General features: G+C 40.6%; 1 protein-coding gene across 1 annotated transcript in view; it reads left to right on the top strand.

Annotated features, from left to right (window-relative positions):
• Positions 1 to 3,554: 3,554 nt before the first annotated feature.
• RYR2 (ryanodine receptor 2) overlaps positions 3,555 to 25,973 on the top strand; it is a 421,553-nt gene continuing 399,134 nt past the window's right edge. The window contains exon 1 of the mRNA XM_089529854.1: positions 3,555 to 3,678. Within this exon, the coding sequence (XP_089385980.1) occupies positions 3,631 to 3,678 (48 nt within the window). The 5' untranslated portion in view covers positions 3,555 to 3,630. The remainder of the gene's footprint in view (positions 3,679 to 25,973) is intronic.

Genomic DNA, 25,973 nt, shown 5'->3' with positions numbered 1-25,973 from the left:
ATGACAAGTTTTAATCAAATATGAGCTCACTGTGCAGTACTGAGCTGATTTGTGAAATCATAGAACAACCTTTCCACTGTCTTTAATCAACAAAATGCACGCATCACAGATGGGCACTAACAGTATTAGGAGGACTAGAAAGTGGGTTCATTGACCAGTAATGAACCTACAACTTTACTCTGACAGAAGATGGAGAAAATCAACAAAAGACAGTCTACTTTCAAGAAGAATGACTATTTGCTTATAGGTGATTATTACTCCAGGCTAATAACCTCTCAAACAGTAGGAATGAAAAAGTCACTAATAAACCGAAGGCTCATTTTGCAAGATAAAGCATCCCCAACACAATATATTTTCAGACAATGGACACTAGTGGATAGGAAGGCTCTTCCTCTTGTCATCACACAATACATTAAAGTTTGCGGTAATTGTTGTTAGTGGCTTTAAGCCTTGCCATTATCCTGCATTGCAAACCTACAAGCTGTTTCAGAGCCAGGAAGGGTCTGACATTAGGAGATGGCTACTTAGTAATTAGTCAAGTAGGGTAATTGGGAGATCTTTAAACTAGCAGGCCACATGAGGGGGTCTATCAACATTTAGAGAAATGTACATCACAAGATACATCAGGGTATTTAGTGTTTTATTGCTATGGTTGATAACTCTTGAAATGCTTGCATGTATTTATTTCTTTTCTATCCCATCTTTCTTCCAACATAGGATCTGAGGCAGCATACTGTAGAAGATTGGAGAAGGAGGTTCGGGTTGAGTGGGTGAGAGAGGAGGTAGACAAGAGGAAGGACCCAGAGGATGAGGGGCAGGCAGAAGAAGGGAGAGGAGGAAGCACAAGCGGGGGACACGACCACACCCATGAAGGAGAAGGAGGATCCAGGAGGCGATTTAAGGAATGAGGGTGAGGTGTTGAGGAGGAGACTATGTGGAAGAAGGGAGCATGGCGAGGTGGTAGGGAGAGCAAAAGAGCAGGTAACCAGGACTCCTCTCTGGTCGGGCTGCCCAATTAGCCTCCAGGCTTCCTATGGGCGTCTGTGAGTAGGTCTCCACCAAGCAGTACACCTAGCGTACCCTTGCTGGGAAGGGGTCCTTGGTGGCAAGCCCTGCAACCCTGGGTTTGGACGGATAGCCATCCCAACCTCGAAGGGGCCTGGTGGGACACGACGGGAGAGTGTTGGGAACATGGTCCGCATCCGGCAGAAAGAGAGAAAGCAGAGTTAGAGTATGCTGAGAAAGCTTTCAAATAGGATAGGATCGAGAGAAGGGGAAGGGCTATGCCAAGGAACCCAGCAGTGATATACCCTGAAGAATGAGAACTGAGTGGCCCAATAACGCAACTCGGGCCCAGTCGTGGTTCTGTACCGTTTTGCTTACTACCTCATTAAAGTTTTGTTAATTTTTTGCTGCATCAACGCTGGGCTCAGGGAAGTCTCCCTATCCCCAGGCCACAGGCCCCGCCCACATGTACATTTTAAAAGCACAATACAGTTTAAAAACTGTTAGTATAAAATAAAAAATAAAACTCCAATTTTTTATATTTAAAAAACCCCACAGAATTAAAAACAGCTTTTAAAAACATTTAAAAAATAATAAAACAAAACATTACATTCTCCCATTAAAACATTTAACTGCTGCATACACTAAAACCTAAAACCATTCTCAAATGAAAAGGTGTTTACTAGCTAGTGGAAAGACAGGAGGGACAGGCCAACCAGACTTCCTGGGAAAGAGAGACTTCCATAACTTGGGAGAAGTCATTGAGAAGGATTTTTCTCATGTCCTCACCAGATGTGCCTAGGATGGTGGTGGGACCAAGAGAGAACCTTCCCCTGCAGATCTTAGAGTATGGGCAGGCTTATATAGAAGATACAGCACATGATTTTTGTGGCTTAAGCCACCACCTAGAGAGAGCCTTGTATCTATACCATAATGTAGCACACGTCTTAGAATGTGATGAAACCTCCCCCCTCTTTTCCATTTTTTTTATTAAACTGTTTTTACTAAGAAGCTGACACCCATGTCTAACCAAGCATTCACAGATCATCTGCTGTTGCTGAGAAGGTAGGGGTGCAGTGGAACATGGAAATCAATTTTAGGCTGCATCAATAGCGGTATACTGTCTAGATCAAGGGAAGTAATAGTGCCACTGAATTCTGCTTTAGTCAGGCCTCACCTGGAATACTGTCTCCAGTTCTGGACACCACAATTCAAAAAGGGCATTGAGAAACTGGAGTTTGTCCAAAGGAGGGTGACTAAAATGGTGAAGGGTCTGGAAACCATGTCCTATGAAGAATGACTTCAGGAGCTAGGTGTGTTTAGCCTGGAGAAGAGAAGGTTAAGAGGTGATATGATAGTCCTGTTTAAATATTTGAAGGGATGTCATATTGAGGAGGGAACAAGGTTGTTTTCGGCTGCTCCAGAGAACATGACCTGGAACAATGGATGCAAGCTCCAGGAAAAGAGATTCCACTTCAACATTAGGAGGAACTTCCTAATAGTAAGCGCTGTCCGACAGTGGAACACACTTCCTCAGAGTGTAGTGGAGTCTCCTTCCTTAGAGGTCTTTAAACAGAGGCTGGATGATGGCTATCTGTTGGGTATGATTTGATGGGGTTGGACTGGATGGCCCTTGTGGTCTCTTCCAACTCTATGATTCTATGATCATTCCTCCCAGCCTAGAGTCACACAATACTGTATATACTTATACCCCACTTACTCCCATGCCAGCATTCTCTGAAGATGACAGCGACAGATGCTGGCGAAATGTCAGGAACAAACTCTTCCAGAACGTGGCCACATAGCAGGGACGTAGCCGGGGGGGGGGGGTCTTGGGGTCCGGACCCCCCTTCCATTAGAAAAATGAATGGTGCGTGCTGCTGCGCCGCCACGCCCAAGCCCCATTAAAATGGTGGCACTTAGTCTGGACCCCCCCTTCCTAAAATCCTGGCTACGTCCCTGCACATAGCCCCAACACCCCACAAAAATTATGGATGCTGGCCATGAAAGCCTTCGTCTTCACATTGTAAATGCCATGCTTCTTAGTCCTGCTCTAAAGGAGGGGGGCTTGGAGGACAGAAGAAGGGGCTGGGGATGTGTCCTGGGAAAGGAGGACGTGTCCTCCCTCCACCCATGAACCTGCTGGTCCTCTCCTCCTCCTCCATGCCTCGCCCTGGCAAGCAAGGAGGAAGGGAAGAGATCCCCCAAAGCCCTCCTGCGCCTGCAGCCAGAGAGTGGCGCTGCGCCTCCTCCTGTCCGGCTTGGCTTTGCAGAGGGAGCCGGCTGCAGATCACCTGCAGTAGCGGGGGAGCCGAGGAGGAAGGGCTCCTCCTCCTCCTCCTCTTCCTTCTCTGTTCATCGCAGCTCCCCCCCCCATCCCCAATGCTCTTGCAGGAACTGGGCTGAGGGGCCCTTTTGGTGCAGAGAAGGAGCGACCCGGCTCTGGGAGGCTCCCCCTTCCCTTCCCCCAGAAGAGCCAGCTGGGGGAGCATCCCTGGCAGGAGCAGCCTCCTCCTCCTCCTCCTCTCCACCTACCTGCCATCCGGACTCCCTCCCCAAGGCAGCCCAGGAGGAGCAGCAGCAGCAGCAGCAGCGGAGGAGGAGGCAAGCGCAGGGCCAGGAGCCATGGCCGAGATGGGCGACGGCGAGGACGAGATACAGTTCCTCAGGACTGTAAGCCCTTCTCGCCTCGGGGGGAAGGGAGGGATGGATGGATGGATGGAGGGGGTGGGTGGGTGGGTGAGCAGACACGTCTTCCTTTTTCCCAGGACACGTCCTCCATTCCAGCCCTCTTCTGCCCAGGAAAGAGTCCCAAATGCCCTCCATGTGGAGCAGGGCTCAGAAGCATGGCATTTGCATTTCCAAGAGTGTTTCCAGCTTTTCTAGGTTGTCGTGTCCTACATTTTTTCTTGTCCTACATTTATGGGAAAGGGGGGCTTGTGAGGAGGACATCTGGTCACCCTGCCCAGGGCCACCAGACACGTCCTGCATTTGCACCTTTTTGTCTGGAGCAGGGCTCAGAAGCACGACATTTCTCTTTTCCAGGAGTGTTTTCCCAGGACATGTCCTCCATTTCAGCCCTCTTCTGCCCAAGAGGGATTCCCAAATCCTCTCCATTTGAAGCAGGACTCAAAAGCATGACATTGACGTTTCCAGCAGCAGTATTTTCAGCTTCTCTAGGGTGTCGTGTCCTACATTTTCCTTGAATGTCCTACATTTATGAGAGGGGGGCTTGTCATCCCTTGCGATGAGGACACCTGCACAGGGTGACCAGACACGTCCTCCATTTCTCTCCAGGAGGGACCCCCCAATGCCCCTCCATTTGGAGCAGGGCTAAGAAGCATGGCATTACCCATTCCTCATTTGGCAATGTCCAGTATTTTCCCCTACAGCTTGCGGTGCCTTGTCCTCCTCGGCGGCGAGGACATCTGGTCATCCTGCACAGGGTGACCAGACGTGTCCTCCTTTTCCAGGACCTGACCAAATGAACAGCTCAGAAAATGTAAATGCCATGCTTCTGGAGTGATGCTCAAAATGGAGCACGCTTTGGGGATCCCTCCTGGACCGATGGAAATGGAAATGGAGGACGTGTCCTGAGAAAGGAGGACCAGGTGCCCTAACCCCAAAGGAGAACAAGGCTGTGTGTAAAATGGAGGACCTTCCAGGAAAAAAAAATGGAGGATATTAGAAAATAATAATAATAATAATAATAATAATAATAATAATTTCACAGCCCTCCTAGAAAATGTAAATGTCCTGCTTCTGGAGTGATGCTCAAAATTTGGGAATCCCTCCTGGACAGAAGAAAGTGGGAATGGAGGACGTCTCCTGGGAAAAGAGGACGTGTCTGGTCACGTTGCCTCAGGGAGGACCAGACGTCCTCTAACCTCAAGGCACAGTAAAATGGAGGACCTTCCAGAATGGAGGATGTTAGGGAAAGAAAAAGCTCACAACACTCCCTAGAAAATGGAAATGCCATGCTTCTGGAGTGATGCTCAAAATGGAGGACATTTTGGGAAGTCCTCCTGGAGAGAAGGAAGTGGGAAGGCAGGAGGTGTTTGGGAATGGAGGACATGCCTGGTCGCCTTGGTCCGGGAGGAAGCCACCGACAGACGCCGTGTGTTTGTGAGACAAGGAGCTCTGCGTGACAGGAATCCCGAAGAAGGAGGAGGGAGAGGGGGCTTGGGCGAGGAGTTTGCCTCGTCTGGAGACCCCACTCCCCCTTTGCTTTTAGGGGGCTCAGGAGGGGAAGGGAGGGAAGCCAGGGGTGGGTTGGGGGATGAGCAGGAGGGGGAGACATGAGGCTTTTCTCTGGGAGTCTGGAATGGAAAGAGGGGAGCCTCTGGGAAACCCACAGAAGGGCCACCCGGTGCCCTAAAAGCTGAGGGAAAGGCGGGAAGGCTGGCCATGAGGGACAGTGGCTGGGCTAGCAGGGCAATGCCCCCAAGGAGAACAAGGCACTGCCAAATAACAACAACAACAACAATTTATTTTGCAGTGCCTTGTTCTGCTTTGAGTATCTGCCTCGAGTCTTGAGAATTATTATTACTATTATTGTTGTTATTATTGTTATATAGTATTGTTATATTTCCTTCCAGCCTCTCCTCAAGGCTGGAGGCAGGGGACCCAAAGGAGAACAAGGCACTGCAAAATAAATTGTGATTATTATTATTATTATTATTATTATTATTATTAAATTTCTTTCCTGCCTATCCTCAAGGCTCCAGGCAGGGTACCCAACATGTTAAACTATTTACACAAAACTACCAGTTAAAATGCAACACAACCACTAACATGCACTCATGCAATACGTTCTTGAAACTGTGCCCATGAAATGTCATGGTTTGAAACCAACAACAGCGGAGGACAGTGGCCTCATGAAAGCCAAACAAACACCCCCCTAAAGATGTGCATACCAGGCTTCTTCGTCTTGTTCAAAATGGAGGACCTTTTGGCATTCCTCCTGGATGGAAGGTGGAAATGGAGGACCTGGTCTAGGGAAAAGAGGACATGCCTGGTCACTCCTAAGGGCATCAGGATGGTTTCCTCCAGGGTGCCTCTTGTGAAGTGAAACTAGAATGGGTCGATGCCTCTTTCCCTCTTCTCCCTCCTTTCTCTTTATTGGTGTCATGAATCATGCCCCAGTTTATTGCTAGTAGGTGACCAGGGACAGGTTAGTTCATGTTATTTGGACTCGAGTCATTGGCAGCCCCCCTTCCCTCCAACAGTCCCTCTCGCCTTCAGACCTGCCTCTGCAGACATTTCACCAAGCAGCATTGCTCAGCCAAAAGGCTGCAAGAGTGGCTGCATCCGCACTGCAGAAATAATCCAGTATGACACCGCTTTAAGTGCCATGGCTGAAGGCTATGGAATTCTGGGAATGGTCATTTGTGCCGCAACAAATGACCATTCTCAGAATTCCATAGCCTTGAGCCATGGCACTTAAAGTGGTGTCAAACTGGGTTATTTCTACAGTGCGGATGCAGAAAGTACATCTTCTCTTCTGGCAAAAACACTTAAGCTTTTTTTCTCTCTGAACCAATCTTACCATGCAATCATACACATTTCTGTTCAGAAGCAATTCCTATTGAGTTCACTGAGACTTCATGGTGTTCAGGATTGCAGCCACAGTGAGATGCTGAGGAGAAACAATCCCTCTTCCTAAAATGAAGACATTTTCAACTGCTGCACCATTGCTTTCCTAAGTCCTGTGTTAGGACTGTAGCTACTGGTCATTCTGGAGCATGGGTCCTAATATCTCTTAATATCTGGAAGGTCATTCATGGCTCTTATATATCTGTTCTTATTAAGCTGTCCTAAGTTGTGTTTAAAATAAAGAATGGGCACAGCCCTAACAGAGTTTTACAAATGTGTTTGGTTGTATGTTTTGGGTTATGGGTTCAATTCCGTGCTAGATGTTTACAGGTTTTGGGAACTGTGTAATATTACGCTTGGATTATTATTATTATTATTATTATTATTATTATTATTATATTGTAATGTGATTTGTAGTGAAAACAGTGGTTTGCAGGAAGTGCTTGTGAAAGTGATCGAAAAAAGGAACAACACTCAGTTCTAGTGCTTTTATGCTGGTTTTGTTCTCAGGATTTTGAAGCTGCCAGAGAGGCTGCTTTGGATCATTTTCTTGTCCTGTTGTTTTCTCCATATGGTGCTTGTGTGTGTGTGGCTTCAGGTTGCCTGTCGACTTATGGCGACCCCATGCTTACCTGCTCCATAAATGCTTGTTGATGCTTCAGAAATATAACCTATTGATTAGGATACAGCTCTTATGCAATTTTGAAAGAACAATGATAAAACTAGAAACTTTTCCTGTCTTAAATAGGCTTGCTTTCGAAATACTTGCTTAGACTCCAGTAATCTTAAACCTACCAAAAGATTTACGTAGGCGAGGTTTTCTTCTTACCGCCTGTTCCAGTTGCCCCAACTATTTGGGAAGGCTTATGCAATTACAGGCTTACTGCAGGTTAAACATAAGTGAAATCATAAGGTGATGTTATCTGAATACTTGATAGGAAAAAGTGGTAACATGCATGCTAATGTCTCTGGACATATAAAGTAATGTTTGAGCTACGGCACTCAACAGCAAAAGCGCATTACGTAAAGCCACTCTTCTGGTTATGTATTTGGGGCTGGAAGTAAAGATCTGGAAATCCCAGCTGGGGATTATCTTTTTAAAACCATCAGAATGTCTCATTGGTAACATTAGCGACCTTGAATGGGGCAAATTATAAAAATGGGAAGATTTTCATGTAGGATTCTGTCAGAGCTGGGTGAAAAGCGAGCCCCAAAAAGCAAAGGGGGCCCCCCTCCTGATTATTACTTTCTTTCCTTCCTTTAATCTTGCCAGCCGTTTGTGTGTCGCATGCATTTTTCTGACTGTATCACAACAGTAAGGTATCTTGTGTCCCATTGCTGTAGTAGAATTTTTAAAAATGGCACGTACTGAGCACTGCAATGGCATAAGCATATTTGTTTATGATGTAGGTGCTGTTGTATAACAGTATTTAAAAAAAACAAACCAGGTACCATCTACTTCAGATGTACTTTTTGTAACCTTCAGAGTAGTTACAGTGGATGATTCTGGTTTTAAATCCAACCTCACAAAGGGATTTATGTTGTGTCTTTAGATAGTTCACAATCTTTATTTTGTTTTACTTTTCTTGCTCTTTTACCATCCTGGGTAGCAGTGATGATGCAGAATGTGAAACTACACAGTTTATCATATTGTTGCTAATAAATATTCTCACTGTGGTTTGATGTGATCTGTAAGAAGTCATAATGGCTACTGTCTAAGAATTAGCCAGAAATACCCCCTTTCCATAGTGTTCATAGTGTGCCATATGCACACTGACTAAGGGACAAGCAAGAGATTAATTTAAATGGAATATCTTTACCTAGCTTTTTGTTCTTCTCTTAAGCATTTTAACCTAAAGAGAACTGAGAACAAAATGAAGGTTTTTAGCTTAGTTTTTGTATGATATTAGACCATTTGTGAGACCTAGCTCAGAAGTGCTAATTTAACAGTAGAGACATAATGGAATTGTTATTATATTTTAATAATTGTTTCTCTTTCCTAATTCCATGAACAAACAGCAACACCCACTTCCCTCAGCACCACAATTCACATGACGATATACCTTTTCCATTGCTGTGTAAGAAGTGAAAGCATATGAAATGAACTGTACTAAATGCATTTTATATTGTCTGCTCAGAATATACCTTACAGAATACCCAAATGTTTTGAATGTACTTAGTAAGAGATTAAAACCGCTCAATCTTCTTTATGTCATCATTTATGTCACCGTGGATAGAACTTTGCTTTCACCAGAACTCTTGAATTTTTAATTCTGCTTACCCACCACCTCCTGTTTTGTTTTTATGTTACTTCTATCTTCTTCAGTTTTGTAAATAGCTAAGAATCACTTAGATACGTTGTTAATTTTACATTGCCATGGTTGCATCACTGATTTAATTTTTGATTTTGTTTGGTAATTGCTTAAATTTTTAGTGTCTAACATTTATTTATCTTTTTTTTTTAAAGAAAAGCCTTGTTCAGTAGATATAAAAAGATTAGACATTGGCTGTATGTAGCCATGATATTAAGCCACGTCTCAGTGCTATGACCTAATGAGGTAATCATCATATTAGTGATGTGGATTTTCCATGATAGTAATAATAACAGCAATGTACTGTGGGTTTTCCAGGCATCATCATCATCATCATCATCATCATCATCATCATCATCATCATCATCATCATCATCATCATCATCGCATATATCACCTTTTCTCCTACCCTGAGAAGTTAAAATTAAAATAGATACAGATAAAATTTCATAGAGCCTGGGAGCATTCACTGAGAAAACTTTTCCCATGATACCACCAGACATGCCCATGAGGGTGTTAGAACAGAGAGAAGGACTTCCCTAAAGATCTCATGAGCAGGCTCATATGTGAAAATATGAAGATATAGCTGTGTTAGACTCTCAGTGAATCTCAAAGGTGCTACAAGATCTCTCCACATGTGAGAATATGGTCCTTCAGATAATTTGAAATCAAGCCCCATAGGGCTTTATGAATTGTAAGCATTTTGAATAGTGACCAGAAATGGACCAGTACTCAGTAGAGCTGTTGTAAAAGGGGAGTTGTATGCTCCCTTGAACTAGCTCCAGTCAGTAATCTGGCTTTGTGGCATCCACACATTTGTTTTTATATACTATGTTTCCCTGAAAATAATACACTGTCATTTATTTAATTTTCCTCAAGAAGACACACTATGGCAGGTTACAGACCGCCATTTAGTACGTAATGAATACATACTAGGGTTAGGAAGGAGCGGTGCTTCCGCACCCCCCTAACCCTAGTACGTATTCCATACGTACAACATGGCGCCCCTTCTACATGGGGGCCGCCATGTTTACGTATCGGACGCTGTGCGTCCGCACGTGTCGCGACGTCTATGACGTCGCGAGTCCGCCCCTGGCGCCTCGTGACGTCATAGAGGCACCGCTTAAAGAAGCTCCATTTTGGAGCTTCTTTTTTGCTCCGCAAGGAAGCTGCGCGGTGTGGCTGCGGCGGCTCCCTTACGGAGCAAACGGCGGCGGCGGCAGACCGCCTCAAAGCAGTGGTCTATAACCCACCTATGACTTATTTTCAGGGGATGTCTTATTTTTATTAAGTATGGTACAACAATCTATATTTATTCAAATATAGTTAAGTCGTCTTCTTCTGGAACATTGTCATAACTCTCCAAACCCAGAATTCCATCTTGAATTTCTTGCGACTCCATTTCCTTTAGAACCATTGGCCCCAATCTTTGCATTTCATTCCAGTTATGTGAAAGTTGAATAAAATTATTTGACTTTTAATCAAGTTTAAATATCTGAATATAATCCAAAGGTCTGAGTTACGTCCATCAATGAATTGATTTTAAAGTAGGTTCAAAAAGAAGATGCTTCTTGTTTTTTGTCCCTTGGTATACACTATTCAACATGCCCTATTTAGCCAGTAGAACAGGATAATAAATATGCATGTCAGTACCTCAGAGATGGGGATGGCCTTATTCAGTCAGTTTTAAAATGGCAGTTTGTGGGATTGTGTAAAAGACCCAAGTTTCAAAAAACACCTTTATAGTTGCATTTATCCTTAGAATTAGCAGAGGCTCAAAAGCTTTGCTGAGAAGTGGATACTGTTATTCAGTAAACTTATATATTTGGTGTAATATACCTGTTGTCAAAATGGCAAAGACATGTGTCCCCAAATAGCTGAAATGGGTAGAAACTGGAGGTAGTGTGGTTAAGAAAGATATTGTGTGTGTGTGTATAATTTTATTTATATACCGCTTTTCCGCAGATCAAAGCGGTGTACAAACAATTAAAAAACCATAAAAAGTACTCAAGTAAAATTTAGTGGAGCATGTGCTGCTTAGACTTTAGTTGGTCATCTAATTGCATCACACACCATCTCTCAGCATGTTTAACAACATCTTTGTAGGTAATTGTCTCAGTAGTTCTATGTGAGCCTGTTTGAGCTCTAAGATCTTCAGGAAAGGGTCTTCTCTTTGTCCCACTAACTTCTTGGGGTCGTTTAGTCAGAACAAGGGAAAAGGCCTTCTTGGTGGTTGCTCCTGGACTTTGGAACTCCCTCCCTTATGGAGGCTAGGAGGGTTCTCTTTTTATTCTTCCAATGGCAAGAATTGGGCTTTTAGAAATTGACTGTGTTGGGATTTTAATGGCATGCTGTGCTCCTTGGTTGATTTGTAAAATTTCTCTTTTAATAAATTTTAAATGGTTTTAATTCTATCAATGGTTTAATTGTTTAAAAAAATAACATATTTATATCTAACATACCTATGCTTTTAATCTGTACTGGTTTTAACAATTTGTGGTCAGAAATGATTTGAAGATACACAACACCACCACCAAGAAAACCATCTTGAGTTCCATGATTGGAAAAAAGGTGTGATATTTAAATAGTGATTTACCTGTTTTGTGGGTAGTTATCACTGTGTTGCAGATTTTCCCTAGTGAGTTATGACTAGGGTGGTACTGGACTTTGGAGTTAAGGTTTATTTCTTTCATACTGGTATGGGGGTAAGCGGAAGAGGCCTTTAAACAAATTAGTCTTGCTATAGAGGAGGAAGGGGAGTTCCAGTTTACAGGCCTCATTTGGCCTACTGTGTATTAGGATTTGGCTATTTGGGGGCACACTATTCCTTATGGAAGACGATTCCCCACTATTTCAAGTCAGACATAATGGTAGATATCACATTTGAGCCATGCATTCTTCCTAAGTGTAGAATATTATTAAATGTTGTCCTGCTTAGGTTATTTTGATTTAAATTGTTTTTATGTCATGAGCTCATGAGATTTTCCCTTTGCTTTTAGTTTCTCTCTATCTTCGATTATAAGAAAACTTTCTTAATTTGAAGCAAATGGGGTTCACTTATACTTTGGCAGATGTAGAATGGCCTTTCCTATATGACAAACCACTTGTTCATGTTACATCTTTAGTTCAAGGGCCAGGTGAAGATGGAATTTCAACTGGCAGTCATTCCAGCCTAGTTGGAAGATAATTTGGATCCAGTGGGGTGCTGTCTGCCGTAGGAGCATCTTGAGTGTTTAAGGAAGTAGGTAGAGTGCTAGCTATCAGTCAACAGTACCCTGATCTTGCGATAAAGTTGATCGTTTTGAGCGAAAGAAACTTATAGACAAGTTCAGATGATGATGATGATCATGATGATGATGATGATGAATGTCAGAACTAACAGCATTTCTGTGTGACAGACTCATAGTACTAAAATATGAACTGGACTTGTCCCTGAAATCCAGTTGTTTTTTTTTTTTTTAAAAACAAACAAACAAATTCTCTCTTTGAAAGTGTTGCCTTAAATGTCCAATGTATTTTGCCGAGAAATTGAGAAATACCAAAAAATATTTAAGCCAGCCTCAGATTGTGCAATCCTGTGGTAGTCTTGTATTTGATGTCACTGTGTTTTGTGGCTTGGTAAATCTTTAGTGCATAAATAAATTGTACTCACTCCTTTTTCATACCCAGCGCTAGGCATATTGCATGATATGATGATATTATCACAGTTGGAGCTATGGCTGATGACCAGATGGTAGCCCTGAATCAGTGTGTCTGTACTTCTAGTTCCAAAGCAGGATAAGCTGCAAAGCCACTGTATTCCACAGAAGTAGTGCTATTCCCACTTATATTTCTGATAATGCTTATGTCATGGATACATACAGTTTAGACTTATGGATAAAGAGAGGAAGGATATTTGAGGTGAAAGAGAACTCTTGGCCTCCCTGAATGGCATTAGGTCCATCTTACCTGCCCAACATGCAAGAGAAGATAAAGATAATTGATTTTACAACCAGAGGTATTCAGGAGTAGGGATGGTGAGCTGAGCAGCTTCCAGAGAGGGAATTGAAACTGAACAGTCAGTGGCCTTGCGTGACACAGTATGCTTTCACCAGGTCTCTTAACAACTTACAAATGTGCATATAAGTGAAAATCTGGTCCTTCAGATATATTTCCAGAAAGAAAATGAGAGGAGAGGGGAATTTGTTATACTTAGTTTCTTGCCATCATCTGTTATATGAGAGTTAAAGCACATTGTGCTGGGAGGCAACAATTTTAATGGTTTATAATAACTATTTATTTGAGGTATTTATTCTCCACATTTTAGTGAAAAAGTGGAGCTAACAAAGTAAGCAGTAGGATAACCTATGCCTTCAGGCTTACATTGTAAATTTAAGACATGACATAGAAGAAGGAATAGGAGTCTGTCGAGATGTGACAGTTGAAAGGCCTAAGGCAGCTGATAACAGCAGAGGTCAAGGGATAGCTCTTCTCTTCTTTTCCTCAGCTTACAACCTGCTATACTGGCTTCCAGCAGAATTAGTTATTTTCTGTTGGTTCTGCATCTATTTATTTGAATCTAATAGCAACAGCCATTGCACTGTGCTGCAATACTGGTTGGATAGTATTGAACTGTTCTGTATAACCAAATAATGTGCAGATCTTTTAGTTAAAATTCACAGGTGCTGCAAAGCTTGAAATATAGGAATTTTTTTTCAAGGAATAAATACATTTTGTTTCACAACACAAGTATAAAATGCCATAGAAATTATATGCAATAAGTTTTTAAAATATAAAGGATTTGATTTTGGCAAATGTGTATGGGTGTGTGAATAAAGCTGCAAGACATTTTTGTGATATTTAAATACAGTTCAGCATTATTTTTAACTGAAGAATAAAGGTACTGAGCATTGTGACAATTTAAATGACTGAATATATTTAAACAGAAACCTTTTGTTTATATTTTTCTGTCTAGTTTTGTGCTGCCCTGTAGCACTGAGATTTTTTTTCACAACTGGCTGTTTGTTACATATAGGTACTTATGCCTTTTTGTTTTTTAAGTAGTGCATCTACCAATATATATTTTCAGCCAGTGTGTTGAAGTCTGCCAATATGTTTGTCTGGTTTTTGATTTGTGCTGCTACCACCAAAAGAGCCTTGTTTCATTAATAATAATAATAATAATAATAATAAATTTTATTTCTACCCCGCCCTTCCATGGATATGATCAGGGCGGCTTACAAAATTTATAAAAACATTTCAATACAATGTTAAAATCCAATATAACAGTTAAAAACATTACTACAAAAAACAGGAACAGGAAAACAGTAAAATAGGAAAATACACATGTCAGGGGCAGAAAAAAAAATTTAAAAAGTTACATCGATCCAGGGTCAAAAGGGAAAAAAGGGAAAAAAGGGGGCAGGAAAAATAAATAGACAAATTAAGGTGGGAAGGCCAGCCGGAATAGATATGTTTTCAACTGTTTTTTAAAAACAGCTAATGAGGCGGCGGAGCGAAGCTCTACAGGGAGCTTATTCCAAAGGGAAGGGGCAGCAGTAGTAAAAGCCCTCTGTGAGGTCCGTATATGGTTGGACCTAGGGACCTCCAACAATTTAGTCCCGGAAGTTCTGAGTGTGTGAGGCGGATTATATGGGGAGAGGCGGTCCTCCAAGTACCCTGGGCTCAAGCCATTTAGGGCTTTATAGGTCAAAACCAACACCTTGTATTGGGCTCGGAAGCGAATAGGCAGCCAGTGAAGATCTTTTAGAATAGGTGTTATATGGTCCGACCTGGAGCTACCAGCGACCAATCTAGCTGCCATGTTCTGCACCAATTGCAGCTTCCGGGTTTGGTACAAGGGTTGCCCCATGTAGAGCGCATTGCAGAAATCCAATCGAGAGGTTACCAAAGCATGTACAACAGATTCTAGGTCCTTTTGGTCCAGGTAGGGACGCAGCTGGCGTATCAGCCGAAGCTGATAACAGGCACTCCTGACCGTCGCATCCACCTGAGAAGTCAGCTGGAGCGACGAGTCGAGGAGTACTCCCAAGCTGCGCACCGAGTCCTTCAGGGGGAGCGTGACCCTGTTCAGGACCGGGTGACAGATCTCACCACCAGAAACCGGGGAACCTATCACCAGTACTTCCGTTTGCCCTGGATTCACGCTGAGTTTGTTCTCCCTCATCCAGCCCATTACCGACGCCAAGCAGGCATCTAGAGGAGAGATGCCATCCTTAGTTACTGCATCAGTCGGAGATATAGAGAAAATTATCTGGGTGTCATCAGCGTACTGATAACACCGCGCTCCATGTCTCCGGATGATCTCTCCCAGCGGCTTCATGTAAATGTTGAATAGCATAGGGGACAAAATCGCTCCCTGAGGGACACCAGATGTCAGGGCCCTCCTATCGGAGCGACAGTCCCCCAGCTCCACCATCTGGGACCTGCCCGAGAGGTAGGAATGGAACCACTGCAAAGCAGTGCCCCCAATTCCCAACTCCCTCAGGCATCCCAGAAGGATACCATGGTCAATGGTATCAAAGGCCGCTGAGATGTCCAAGAGCACCAACAGGGACACGCTCCCCCTGTCCATTCTAGTGGCTCTTTGGAGAATTGTTGCTTCAGCACTTGGCAGGGTGTACTAATGAAAAGCAAAGGCCTCTGTACTGAGAATGAGTTGGAGCCATGCAGAAATCAAGGCACAATGTTCTTTTCTCTTTTGCTTTATACATCCTTAGCATGTATTTGACCCACATCTGCTTAAACTTCCCTCCTCCTTGACAATTGACTAGAAAAAGTTCAAGATTAGGAAACAAAGAAGAATACCTTGGCCTTTCTAATCAGGATTTATTATACAGAAGCATGATTCTATGATTAACTTATATAAAGACATTTGTAAGCAAACCAAAAGCAGATTCATTAACAAGTGGAGAAACAAATTTCAAGACAGAGGTCATACAACAGATTTATAACAACAAAAGTCAAAGTTCTTGGACTCCTATTTAACTGAGGTTGATTGATTTAAAACATAATCATATATATATATATATATATATATATATATATATATATTCAGAAATAAATCCAGTTCTGTGTTGTTGCTTTTTAGTAACAGATTTTGAAAATTTGTAAATTTGTCAAGCTAGGGAGACAGTTGCTGGGAAGACTGAGGTTTCTCCTACTGTAGTAATTACTATTTTTTAATTCTTTCAAAGGGAGGGCTTCAAACTGGGGTTTTCCCCTTTCATTGAAGTCCACTTCAGATGTTACAGTTTGGTTGGAGAGCACTCAACAAAAAGAAAGAAAAAAATGAGTTATCTTTGGTGGGGGAAGCAGTTCCCCATGTGAATTTGACAGTTATAATTACACCCAGCATAGCAATACTTTGGCATAATTTCAACAGCTGCACCCATTAAAGAGTCTACTTGACATAATGACTTTTCATATGGAAGGATATTCATTCGGTCTATTTTTCTGGAATGGTTAACAAATACATATTTAAAGTCCAATTTTAATGCTGTACACTGATGTGGCTGTTGGTTTTTCTGCTGAAGAATGGGCTTTGTTTCTTGTGTTTTCACATCTTTGCTGTTACATATCTGGTTCCTACCCAGTGTGGATTTTCATTCCTTTTCCATGATTAGGGCAGTTTGTTTTCTTTTTGCTGTAAATAAATTATTTAGTTACGAAAACATAACCATGGGTAGCCATGTGGGCCCTATAACAACAGCATCTTGATAAAATGCAGGCCTGTGAATAAACATATTTTTCCCTCCTGTGTGATTTTTAACACTTTTGCCTGAAGAAGCCAGTGGAGCTTCAAGACTTGCAGCATATATTTTGTACATTTTGAGTGGCCCAATAAAAGTAACACAATAAAAGTAATAAAAGTGAATTTTGGATGTCATTGTACTTATTTATTCGTGTTTATCCTTCTTTAGTGCCCTGTAAAAGTAACTTTATTTTAGACTCAAAGTGTTGCTATGGATAGAGAGAGTAGCTGCATGATGACCACAAGATCATCAAGTCAGCATTATAAAGTCCATCCTATGAGCAGGGTATTATACCATTGTCATGGTTTAACCAAGTTAGACTTCAAGTCACAGTTAAAGTCAAGTTAGATTTCAAGTCAGCTTGTTGTGTGTTTTCTGTACAGTCAGATATGTAATTTTGATCTTCCTAGGCTGTTCAGTTTCACCGCATTTCATCCACATGATAACTGCAGAGTTTTGTATTGATGGGAACTGGGGAAACTGTTGAGTAAATGTCATCAAATGTGCTGTGATAATGCATCAAATGTGATTTGTTCACATTTATTTTCTATATACAATAGACATTGCAGAGTGATGACTGAGAATACAAAAGGATTTTTTAAAAGTTATCTGACCTACATATGATGGATATTTCAACAAAACTGATAGAAAAACAAAAATAATGTGCAAAATATGATTATCACCAGTGTTACAATGAGTGTAGTGCTTATGCAGGAATCTTTAAAGCAGTGGCATACAATACAACAGATTTTCTTCCCTCCTCCTTTCACACTTCGGAGGAAAGAGGAGACCTCTGTTTGAACTTACCAGGCATGGATAACTCTTGCCATTATGGGACAGCAACTTCTATAATCTCTGACCACTGGCTCTGCAGGCTAGGGCTGATGGGAATTGAACTCAAAGGCATCTAGAGGGCCACAGTTGCCCACCCTTGCAGCATACCTATCCCATATATGTAGGCCTCTGTGCTTGGTCAAGGAACAGGAGCTATGAACTGTGTGCCTTCATGTACAGTGGTACGTAGGCTGGGAAACTGCCATGAAAACTATGTTATGGTAAGTGAGGTTCCTCCACATGCAGGATAGGTCTAGATCAAGCCTACACTTTATATTTTATTCATTCATTTATTTATTAATTCAGTTTATATCTCACCTTCTCAAGAATGGGATTCAAGGTATTCTTTACTATTATTTATATTTTTCTTGGCCATTCCACAGAAACCTCAACATTATGAAAAGGTTTGTGGCACTAGAAAGGATGATACATTTATTAGAGCACAAACCTTCATGAATTAGAGGACACTTCATCAGATTTATCATTTGGCAGGAATACTTGTGTATGATTATGAATGGGTAAAAAAAAAATTAAGACCATGAATTAGAACAAAATGCAAAAAAAAAAAAAAAAGTCTGACAATTTGAACTGGCAAATCACAATAGACTTTTTGGTTGTGAAGTTTGGGATTGTGCTTCAGAGAAAGAGTAACTAGAACCAACATTTTGAGGCTTTAGGGAGGTCAGCAAGACTCCCTAGCAATGTGGCCATTGTTTACTGGTGACAGATTTACCTGCTTTGAAAACATTAGTGATTAAAGAATCTTTGTTGCTAAACCCATAATCCTTTATGGTAATCCAGTTAATGCTGCATGTTAGAATTTGTAAATCTTCAGGATTTGATATATATATATATATATATATATATATATATATATATGTATATGTATATAGTGTAGAGGTATGGCTGTTATTTGTTTGCACGATAAAACTTTTTGTTTATGATTTAGCACAGCCTTTGTTGGTAGTATACTGCAGATATTTTGTTAGATGAGAGATAGAATGACATAATTTATTCATGTTTTTACCCTCACCCTCTTTGCTTTCTCTGTCTGAGTGAAAAAGGGCATGACACAGAAAAGGTAACTAATGATATAAACCCAGCCTGTTTCTGTGAATAGATTAAAAATGTTTACACAGCAGTATACATCTTTTTTGAAAGCAGGTTTTTGAGTGCATTTTCACACCACCAACACAACCTAACAGTTTATCTCTGAAAAAGCATTGCCTGCTTTTGAGAATGTCTATATCCAGAAACCAGACCTTCCTATTTAATGGCATTTCTTGTAGGAACAAGAAGATGACATCTTGGAGAGGCAGATAAAATTAATGGAAAACCATAATGTGGAAGTCCACATAATGGAGGATACCTTTTATTTGTATATAATTTGTGGTCTCCGTATAAACACTCAAATCTACTTTATGTAGATTCTTATTTTTTTTCAGCTGTTGTATTTGTTAGTCTGTATAGTACAGTGTTTACAATAGCAGTGTTCACAACAGTAAATTAGACTCAAAACATTCTAAACATTCAGTGCGTTTAAGTGAACAGTTGTATCATATATCCTCTAAAATTGGAATTTGAATGTTTTAGATCCCACTGACATTATTGTTTCCAGTTTCTGCAGATCAGTACACGTTGCCTTGTTCTGAATAACAAATTTTAGCAAGCCTACAGCTTGGGACATTAGTGAAAATTGTCTGATTTGTTTCCTAGTGTGTTAATGAGCTCAACATTTGTATTAATGTTTAGTTGCTGTCTGATATCGAGCTCATCCCCATTAGGGTGACTCTATGGCAACCCTATTGTGAAGTTTTCTGGGACTCAGAGTATGTGACTTGCCCAAGGTCACCCAGTGGTTTTCCATGGCTGAATGGGGAATCAAACCCTAATCTGCCTAATTCTACTCTAGTGCTCAAACCACTATACTACACCAGCTCTTTGTATTAATATTAGTTTTTTCTCATCTTTTCCATCCTATCTTGATTTTACTGGCTCTTAACTCTTGTCATAATGACTCATGAACCAGGACTTGACCTACATGATTAGCTTCTTATTCCTCTTCCACCATTTCATGAACAGGCATACTGATTAACCAGTTAGGCCTTGTTAAATGTTACACTTGTTTCCCTAATAGATTCAGTTCTTATTCTGCTAAAAAACCTAACATTGTTAGCAGTTATTAGCTTACAAATTAACATTAGTGTAATTAATTAGCGTAAATGATTTTTCAAACTCCAAGTAAGCCTATTGCTGTCCAACACAGATGAAGTACTACCTTTGGGGGGGGGGATTACAGGGTGTAAATTTAGAAAATAAACAAAACAAAACCAGGAACCAGAAAAAAAAAACATAGTAAGTTTATACTAAATTTATACTATGCATTTAGAAACAAACACACAAACAAAAATACCCAGAAGCCAGAAATTTATTACAGTGTAATACATCTAAGTACAGTATAACTATACAGAGTTTCTGTCCATGGTGCTGCAATGCTCTGTAGAAAAGTCACTGTTGATTTCTGATCTCAATTCTGAATTATTTTCATGTCTTTCATAACTCATATTTACATTCATATATAGAAAATGTGATCACCATGGTACTGTAAATCTTTATGGCCTGTACAGTTAGCCCTCCATATACACTGATTATTTATCAATGAATTCAACCACACATGGCTTCAAAATATTAATACATATACAGTCAGCCCTCCGTTTTCATGGGAGATCCATTCCTGACCCCCCTGCAAAAATGGAGACTTGCCAATCTTCAAGCCTCATAAACTTGAATGGGGCACATGCCCGCGCATACCCTCAAGTGTGTGTGGGGTGTGCACCATGAGGGTGTGCCCCATTGAAAATAATGGAGGTCACCCCCCGGGAATATTCAAGACCATGGACTATAAGTCCATGAGAAAGGAGGGGCAAATTCCAAAAATCAAGCCTTAATTTTGCTATTTTATATAAGGTCTGCCATTTCACAATACCATTGTATTTAATGGGTCTTGAGCAGTCACAGATTTTGATATCCACAGGGGATCCTGGAACCAAACCCCAGTAAATACCAAATGACCACTGTAATGCAACTTTTTCCAAGAAGAGATTACAAGGCAGACTCTTTAAAAATTCATATGTATGGTTTAGGAAGTTATATGTATGAGCAATATTCAAGTATATAAGTTTTATTTTGCTCTGGATTATTAAGTTGCTGTTTTAAGTTTTAAGTTTTAATCAGTAGTAATATGGTTCTATTTTTAAATGAGCGTGTTGCAAAAAAGTGCCAGTTTTCCTTTTACTGCTCCTTTATCAATATAGTTGTTGTGGACAGGGAGATGAAATCAAACTTGAGATCTAAAACTTCTGATCTCCAATCTAACATAAAACAGTTTGCCTTGGATTATGGAAGGAAATTCACAGAAGGAAAGCATCCTGTCCTCCCTTTCACCTTCACTCCAAAGCCTCACTGGAGAATTTGAATGACCTTTTAAACAGCACAAGATGGGATGCAAAACTAAGGTCCAATAATCCAGTTTGAGATTATTTCTACAGTGTGTTTTGGACCTTAGTTGTACATCTGAACTACCATCTGTAAGACTGGTCTGTTATACACATATTGGAGTCTTTAAGTTGAGTGTAACTAGGAGGCATTTTTGTTGTTTTAATAAAGGTGCAGTCCATTTTAATCATTATTGTTGATGAGTTCCTTGACAGTCAGTTAGAAGGGAAGCTTCCCTCTGCATTAAAAGGCCTGGAAGTAAATGACTAGGCAGTACAATAAAACAATGATAATGTAATGATGTCATATTTCCCTTACAAGTTTCCTGGAGAACAAAACACTTCCTTTTTTTATGATCTTGGATGTACATAGTTCACCCATCCATATTTTCCTTATTCTGGGAGCCCCCTGAAATGTCATATGCTATACATTTCAGATAATAATAATAATAATAATAATAATAAGTTATATATGTTAGTTAATAAGACTGTTTATCTACTCCTTAACAATTGAATTAATGAACATTTTCACCATTCTATATTGTGTGAAATGAGAGTACTATATGAGATGAAACACTGTGTGTTAGTGTGAGAGGATATCCTCCTCGGCTGTTTCTTCCAAATTAAGGAGAATTGCAACTGCAGGGCTGACTACTATTCAGTAGAAGGCAGGCAGCTGAACAGAAGAGCAATTAATAAGTATTAGGGAGACAGTAGATGTTCAACAGACAAGGTGGTGGGGCAATCCAAAAGCATCACTGTGGTGGTAGGTGTTAGAAAGTGGCCAGTGGAGGGAGTGTTGGATTTATCCTAGGAGAAAAGGTCAGTCCTGGAAGAAAACCTAGACAAAAAACCCCCCCCAAAAAAACCCACTATGACCTTGCCCAGGGAGAGATGCTGCACCAACTCACCCTGCAGCTACCAATGGGGCCCCAAACAACCTAAAGCTTGTTGGTCTATCTGAGTGCTTTGGAAATCCAACTCTTTAAGGGCCTGTGGCAACTCTAACTTTGGGTGATAGTCTGGAAGAGCTTATGTTTGTTGTAAGTGTAAACAAAACAGAACAAAACAAAACACACACACATATACAAAAAACCCTGCATTACATGATTTTTTAGGCTTGGTACCTCCATGGGTGTTGGTGGAGTTGACGGCCAATGGTGTGCTGCTTCTCATGTAGAGAGTGGATTAGAGTCACAGCTACTCAAGCCAGTGTATCCAAAACTGATACATTGTGGGGGTGCTCCAAAATGAAGGGGTGGTTCTAAACATTATACCTTCTGGAATCCCCCGGTCCTGCATGAATGATTTGTTTTGCAGGTGAATGTTCAAGGAATCTTATGCATGCCTGTATGCATACAAGCAACAATCCATCAATGCTGTCTCTAGCAGAAGAATAAAGCAGGAAAGATAATTGTGGGGGAAAGGAGTACTAGTTGGCTCTGGATTCTCCCTAAGTCCAAGGAGGGCTTGTCTCACAGTTGTAGATACATTTTTTAAAAAGATGAACACTGGAAGCAGTGGTGGAAACAAAAATTGTAGTTTTTAAACCCTATTCTAAGCACAAATTTTAAATGTTTCTATCACTGAAGTAGATAGTAATTAAAGGGAAGGAAGAGGACATGTGAGCCAGCTTAAGTATACTATTTGTTTGAGCCTTTCTATAAAAAGCTTTTGTTTACAGGCAAATAAGTGATTTCTTTCAAGCCAGTCTGTTCATTTAATGATCTATTTCCACTTTTCATCAAAGTGGTTGTTAATGTTTCAGTCAAACACTTGGTGCAAGTGTTACTCAGCTAACATGTTTAACATTTTATATGTTTTTAAAAGGCTACATTTGACCAGGAGCTACTTTATAATTTATTATCAGTTTAAATGAAAGCAAATACTGTACAGAAGTCGTTTCACAAGTACAAAAATGATGGAATTTTGATAGATTAAAATTCTTTATAGTCCCAATTGAAACATGTTTATTTGGAAGTAAATCAGCCTCTGTTGAAAAGAGCTCACTTCCAAGTGATGGATAAATATTTCCCCCAAATATTGGGGATGAATACTGCCCCTCTCTCAAATGCATGGTCTGCTATGCTTCTCCCTCAGCTCATTACTTGGTATTCATAGTATCTGCATGCAAATGCAACTCACCCACCAAAGCCTGTCTCTAAAATTACACCTGTTTCCATCGGGAATCATCTTGAAAGGTGGGAATGATCCTAAGAGAAGATCATAATTTCATTGTTAGCACCAATGGCATCTATTGGGTTTGAATGGTCTTCATGGGACTTCTTACAACTTCTGTGTGGGAATTTCCTGCATTTTCCTCATGCCCTCCAGGTCTGCCTCAGGAGTCCTTCACAGCCAGGCCAGCAACATGCAGCATGGGTACCAATTTTGTGACCTGCCTATCCAAACACACATCACACTTACTGGCAAATGGGAACTTATAAATTTATGTAACCTTCTGTCTGCAGATAGGTACAAGCCCATCAGGGAGGCAAATGTAGCCGTTCTCCACCTCTCCTGGATCATTGCAAACACAAACTAAAAGGCAGCATTGCAGTTTTGCCAGAAGCACCCAGATCTGAACTTTGCTCATTTAAAAACAAAATTACATAAAAGATGGTTAAGGTTTTAAATCAGTTTAAATGGCAGAGTAAGATGCTGTCAGTCTCTCCTGCTTTTTGCTGAAGTAATGAATGGTGACGGCATTTGGAGAAAATCACTTGTTTTTTTTTATTTCCTGCAGCCATTCTGATTTGGACTGTTAGCTTTTTCCTGATTAAAGACTGCAATATCATCAAAGACCAAAGTCTAAACTCAGAAATGTTTTCCCTTTCTCATGTTTTGCCACACAGCACATTCATATTCTGTCAAAAGTCCTGAATAAGAGATGTTCATTGAAAAACAGATAATAAATAGTCCCTTCTTATTAACTGTAAGGCTCACTGGTACCACTATAGGATCCACCAGGTGCTTTACAAATTTAATTTGCTATGCAGTATTTTTTTCTAGAGCATATGCATGTATTCTCAGTTTCTCTCTGCAATATTACATGAGGTACACAGGAAGAAAATACTATCATATTTACACAGTGTGCTTTTTCAGTACCAGTCATGATATTAGAACTTTCCTACTGAGTTGCCTTTGTGTGCCTTTTCACATCTTCTAACATTTTAAATTTTTAGGAAACAAAATATATGTGTATTGTAGGATGCCAATTTGAAGATTGTTAAGCTTTTCTTGAACCAAATCTTGTCCTCCCCCACGCATTAATGTTATAATAACTTAATCCTATCACAATATTTGTTCAGTTTATATGCTGAAAACATCATAAGAAAAGCAAAGTTAGATTCAGAAGAAGGAGGAGTGAAGAAGAAAGGAAGGAACATCAACATGCTAAGGTATGAAGATGACCTAAGGTATAAGTGGAAGACATCACCAACTTGGATCATTTACTGAGGAAGGTCAAAGATTAAAGTGCAAAGGCAGGATTAATGCTGAACAAAAAACAAAAATTATGACAGAAGAAATCCATAAATTCAAGCAAGACAATGAGCAAATTGAAATAGTCAAAGAATTCCCCTACCTAGGATCAAGCATTGACCAGAGTGGTGATTGCAGACAAGACATAAGAAGAAGACTAGGAATGGTTAGGGCAGCTATGAAAGAACTAGAAAAAATTCTTGAAGAGTAAAAGATATACAACTGACCACTAAAGTCAGAATTGTCCAGCAATTGTATTCTCCATTGCCATGTATGTGAGAGCTGGACAGTAAAGAAGCAGACAGAAAAATAACCAGTGCATTCAAGAGGTGGTGCTGGAGAAGAGTGCTTAGGATACTGTGGGCACTGGGCAGCCAAAAAGACAAATAAATGGGTCCCAGAACAGATCAAACCAGAAATCTCCTTGGAAGCCAAGATGATAAAATTGGGGCTGTTGTACTTTGGTCACATCCTGAGAAAGCATGAATCACTATAAAAAAACCCACAATACTGCTAGGAAAGGTAGAAGAAGGAGGAGAAGACCTCATGCCAAATGGATGGACTCAATCGGGGGGTTCACAGGCATGGGTTTGCAAGACCTGAGTAGAGCAGTGGAGGATAGGGAGTCTTGGAGGTGTCTCATCTACAGGGTCACTATCAGTCGGGGTCAGCTCAAGGGCAGCTAACAACAACAGCCTAAGGTTATTTCACACATTCAGGTGGTTACTTGACTGAATGGGAAGCCATTCCTAGAATTTTCTAATTTTCCTCCATATGTACAGAAAGGCTTATGTTAATTGTGTAAAAAAAAAAAAAGAAGAAAGCAAGCAGGCTTTCTAACATTAAACATTTTGTGCCTGGTAAATGATACAGCTGAGAACAAGGTATGTTTGCTCTTGTGCTGCTGGTATTAACAATATAAATTGGACACTACCTGACTGCTTTCTAGAGTAGATGACTGGAGAATATTAATATCTATTCATATGTTACCAAAAATGTACTTGACAGTTCCATTATCTACAACAGGCAACTTTTGCTTCCTTTTTAAAAGGCTAAATAAATCTTTGGACCCTTCCTCCCTTTGTAACTGTGGGATTTTTTAACCCACCCCCCAGCAGTTGCAAGACAGGTGGTTTTGAATGGCTAAGTAGACTTATTCTGTGGGGAAAGAGTTAAATGCCCTTCCCCTTGTTGCTGATAATCTGCTTAAAACTTTGATACCACTTAAGGATATTTTCATAAGAGAGAGGGGAGTACTAGAGTTTTGTCACATATATTTGCATGTAAAGTGCTTAGATTTTCATAGAGCAGATGCTATCCTCTTTGTTCTGACTTGTGTAAAATAGGAAATCTTTAATTTTCCTCTGCTGACATAAAGTACACTGACTAATAAATAAAACATGTATTAGATGTCAACCTTCTCATAAGAGTGTACTTATGAACAGTTAGGATTTTCTATTATAAAGTCAACATAGCAGAAATATAGGATAGTTGCA

Source organism: Sceloporus occidentalis, unplaced genomic scaffold (genome assembly GCF_023333645.1).
Source record: "Sceloporus occidentalis isolate IW3139 unplaced genomic scaffold, rSceOcc1.0.p SCAF_6, whole genome shotgun sequence".
In the NCBI taxonomy this organism is placed as follows: Eukaryota; Metazoa; Chordata; class Lepidosauria; order Squamata; family Phrynosomatidae; genus Sceloporus; species Sceloporus occidentalis.
Note: the sequence above shows the minus strand (reverse complement) of the source record. Positions and strands in the feature narration are given on the sequence as shown.